Genomic DNA, 4620 nt, shown 5'->3' on the forward strand with positions numbered 1-4620 from the left:
GAACAGTGTGGAGATTCCTTAAAAAACTGGAAATAGAACTGCCTTATGATCCAGCAATCCCACTGCTGGGCATACACACTGAGGAAACCAGAAGGGAAAGAGACACGTGTACCCCAATGTTCATCGCAGCACTGTTTATAATAGCCAGGACATGGAAGCAACCTAGATGCCCATCAGCAGATGAATGGATAAGAAAGCAGTGGTACATATACACAATGGAGTATTACTCAGCCATTAAAAAGAATATATTTGAATCAGTTCTAATGAGATGGATGAAACTGGAACCTATTATACAGAGTGAAGTAAGCCAGAAGGAAAAACACCAATACAGTATACTAATGCATATATATGGAATTTAGAAAGATGGTAACAATACCCCTGTATACGAGACAGCAAAAGAGACACTGATGTATAGATAGATCAGTCTTCTGGACTCTGTGGGAGAGGGAGAGGGTGGGGAGATTTGGGAGAATGGCATTGAAACATGCATAATATCATGTATGAAACGAGTCGCCAGTCCAGGTTCGATGCACGATACTGGATGCTTGGGGCTGGTGCACAGGGACGACCCAGAGGGAGGGTATGGGGAGGGAGGAGGGAGGAGGGTTCAGGATGGGGAACACAGGTATACCTGTGGCGGATTCATTTCGATATTTGGCAAAACTAATACAATATTGTAAAGTTTAAAAATAAAATAAAATTTAAAAAGAAAAAAAAGAATGTTAAAAAGAAAAGAAAATCCTGCTTAAAGAAATGTCAGAAGAGTCACAGAGTACAAAAGAATTTTAGCTGAACTTAAAAGGTGAAAAAAAAAATCAGCTATCTTAGAAGTTAGATATATTTCTTCTCCTTAATTTTTTAAGTATTAAATATCCAGGCCAGAAATGTGATCTACTCTTTCACATCTCCAGTATTAATTAGGAATTATGTCTCCTACTTTGGTTCATGTTTTATTCATACTTACAAGTTTTAATTCTTTCTGGCACTTTAGTATCAGGCTAAAAGTAGTCAAAATATGAAAGCTTGGAGATAAATAGAAAAATGTTGGTATGTTATCACTCTTTAACTCAGCACAATGCTTGCCTTTTCCAGGAAAGCACATTAGAGCATTCACATTTCTACACAGGACCGAACAGATGATTTTTGCGTTTTGTAAAATTTCAGGTCTGTCTTTAGCAATTCACTTTGCCTTAACCTCAGATATAATATTTTCTTCCTTTCTGAAATAGGAATAATAAAAGTAGACTGGAACACAGCATTGTTGGCAAACCACACGTTATTAAATGTTTGATTTTATCTATTACAGAACATGAAAAGCAGAGGTTATGCAAGAGCACTGATTATATGAATTTGCATTTCAAAGTGAAATGGTTTTATAATGAATATGTGCGGGAACTTCCTGCCTTCAAGGATGCCGTTCCTGAATACTCCTTGTAAGTAGTGATTTTTTCACCCCCAAGTTTATTCTCAATTCATAGTCCTGTAAAATTACACCTGAATTATGCAGCCCTAAAATCTCTTCTCATAATCTTCATTTGAATGCAGACATTTCTGTTATGAAATTAGTGTTAAATGATTTGCATATATTTAGGAAGCATATTTAATTGAATTGTAAGTATGTCTTACTTGGATATTCAAGTCAAAGAGAAAGAAATACATAATGCATAAAAGCTCACACGATGAAATGATTTCTTGTAAAAGTGCTTGAACTCAGATTTTGTTAGGAAAATGAAGGGGGCTTGTATATTGATCTATATAATCCAGATTTCTCTTTATTTCAAACCTAAACATATCTTAGAAATTTATATTTCTAAAATAGAAGTCACTGTTAAACAGGTAACATTGTCATAAGCATGTTTCTATCAAATACAATTGTAATTACACAGTCAGATTTATAATACTGTGCATTTGATATTTGTCAGAATTCCATTTTATTCTGTTGAGAGGGGTCTGCCATATTCTAAGCACTATGCCAAGTATTTAGGAAAGGGAGAAAAAAATAAAGACCTCACCTTGAAAGGAGCTTATACTCAAGAGACATGGACAAGAACACAAATCATGATAAAACAAGGCAAATTGAAATAAGTACTAATTCAAGTAGTATAAGCAAAATGCAGTGCAGTCTCACAAAAGAGATATATTACCCCTATTTCAGTGACTCTACACAGTGTTTATGAATAAGGTAACATTTAATATAGACTTTGAAAGGTTGGTCAGGTTATAACAAGAAAAGGAAAGAAAAGTTCTGAGGGTAGTTATGGAAGAAAGAACACATGGGCTGTGGCCCATGGGAAATAGTTTAATTTCAGTGAAGAACACAATATTTTTACAAAATTAGTAGAAAGTAATGTAGGAAAAGTGCTTTTGACTAGATTATATAAATACAGTGACGCTTTTGCTACTTTCATTAGGCACTGTGGAGGTTGGAAGAGGCAAAGATGGGAAGAGGGTAGAGGGTAGAGAGGGGTAGAGAAGAGATTTAGAAGGTAGTGAGTAATGTAATGATAAGATTAGAACACCCATTCATATAACTTTTCTCATAGAAGTTTATAAGCTAGAATGAGTTACCAGGAGAAGTAAAAAGTTTACACATAATAGTGTGACTGTAGTAAAAGTGTAAAGGATGAAGATGTGTGGGAGATAAATTTCAAAGATAGAATTTACAGACTTTGTCAGCTAAATACACTTGAGGATTGAAGACTTAAACATGCAGTACAAGTGTCTAAGTGTTGGTGACATCATTGGCTGGGAATAGGGAAATAAAAAGGGGAGCTGTTTGCCAGAGACTTCTGCTTCTGGCTCTGTCTGAACTAACTATAATCAGACTACCATGCTCACTGAAGACCAACTATAAAAGCTGAATAAATTAAACAGCATCAGAGAGCAATCAAGGCAAGTCACCAGGGAGTGAGTCACTAAGGTCCCTGAGAAAAGAAATGCATTGAGATGAACCCTGTGTCTGTTGCAGTTTCTCCCCAGTCCCCTCCAGCTACGTGCCATACCAGCCCTGGTGGTCAAACAGAGAACAGTAACCCAGAGTTTATAGTGACTCCACCGGCTAGAGAAACAAACATCGGTGTTCAGGGCTCTAAAGCCTGCTTGGTCTTGTGGGACCAAGATCTCGGAATAAAGGGGACTACACAGAAGTACAACATGTTGTATGCAGTTTCTTTTTGAGGTGTTCTCTGATTCCTAATCTGCCCTTGAGTGGAGAGTGAGGCAGAAATCGAGTAGAATGCAAGCACTAAGAGATTAAAAAGCTATGTAGAGACTTCAACATTCTTACAATGTTGGGGAGACAAAAATTAGAAGGTAAGGCTTTCTAAGAAAGAAGCAGCACTATAAACATCCCAGTTTTTCAGGTGAGATCCCTGAAGGAGTCTGTTCTAAAAATAAGGGCAAACTGAGACCAGCCTAAAATCTAGCCTTTCCTGGATCTTGGTGATCTTCCTACATTCTATCTACAAGCAGAAACTTAGATCCACTCTGAAGGAAATGAGAAATCAAAGGTTCCACAATTTTTCATAGACAATGCACAATATTTAAAAGGTTAAAGATTGCCAGACAATAGGACCAAATGACTAGAATCCAAGAGAAAAAGAGATATTAGCCTTATCAGACATAGTTTGATATGTCCTTCAAATTGTGGGAGGACTTCAAGAGTAAAAAGGAAGCTATAAGAAGAATAAATTGGACATCATAGAACTGAAAAAGGAAGTTAGGAATGTAATAGATGGACCTAATGGCAGAATATACACAGCAGAGGGCCTAAAATAACTGAGCCGTAGAAACAAAAAATACAAATATAGAAAAAAAATAAAACAGGGATATATGGGGCAAATTATAAAAAGGTCTGGTGTACAATGAATTGGGTCCCCAAAAAAGAGAAGAGAGAAAGAATAAATAGTATTTGAGCAGTGTGTAAAAAGATACTAGATGTGGATTTTGCAAAACTGATGAAAAGTTTTAAACTAAAGTTTAAGAATTTCTGTAAATCCTAAGAAGGATAAATGCAAGGAAAACCACCTGCAGGCCCATCATAGAAAACTGCTTAAAATCAAAAAGAAGTAAAACTTAAGTGTACTGGGGTCGAGGAAGGGAAGACACTACCTTCAAAAGAGCTGCAGTAATACAATTGACTGATTATTCAACAGAAGTGACTGAAACCTGAATACGATGCAATGATATCTTTTAAGTGCTGAAAGAGAGCAATTAGAATTCTACAAGCATCAAATATATCCTTCAAAAATAAAGGAAGATAAAAACATTTATACAGTATAACTGGGGATCCTCCAACTCAGGAATAGAACCCAGGTCTTCTATACTGTAGCCAGATTCTTTACCAACTGAGCTGCAAGGGAGGCCCAGCTGAAAACCTAAGAGAACTCATTTCCAGGAGACTCTCATCAAAAATATACTCTAAGCCTTCAGACAGAGAAAAATGACTTAAGAATACAGTAATAAAGAATTAAAAGTATTAGAGAAGATGAACAAATTAGTACATTTAAAGCACATTAGCAAGATTGCTGGGAGAAATATCAATAACCTCAGATATGCAGATGACACCACCCTTATGGCAGAAAGTGAAGAGGACCTAAAAAGCCTCTTGATGAAAGTGAA

The 4620-nt window shown here is 36.2% G+C and overlaps 1 protein-coding gene across 1 annotated transcript in view; it reads left to right on the plus strand.

The window, feature by feature from the left end:
- The window catches only part of UNC13C (unc-13 homolog C (C. elegans)), a 673935-nt gene that overhangs the window by 541901 nt on the left and 127414 nt on the right, over positions 1–4620 (plus strand). The window contains exon 21 of the mRNA XM_010836764.1: positions 1307–1433. Coding sequence (XP_010835066.1) covers positions 1307–1433 — 127 coding nt within the window. The remainder of the gene's footprint in view (positions 1–1306; positions 1434–4620) is intronic.

Source organism: Bison bison, unplaced genomic scaffold (assembly GCF_000754665.1).
Source record: "Bison bison bison isolate TAMUID 2011002044 unplaced genomic scaffold, Bison_UMD1.0 scf7180017864066, whole genome shotgun sequence".
NCBI lineage: Eukaryota > Metazoa > Chordata > Mammalia > Artiodactyla > Bovidae > Bison > Bison bison.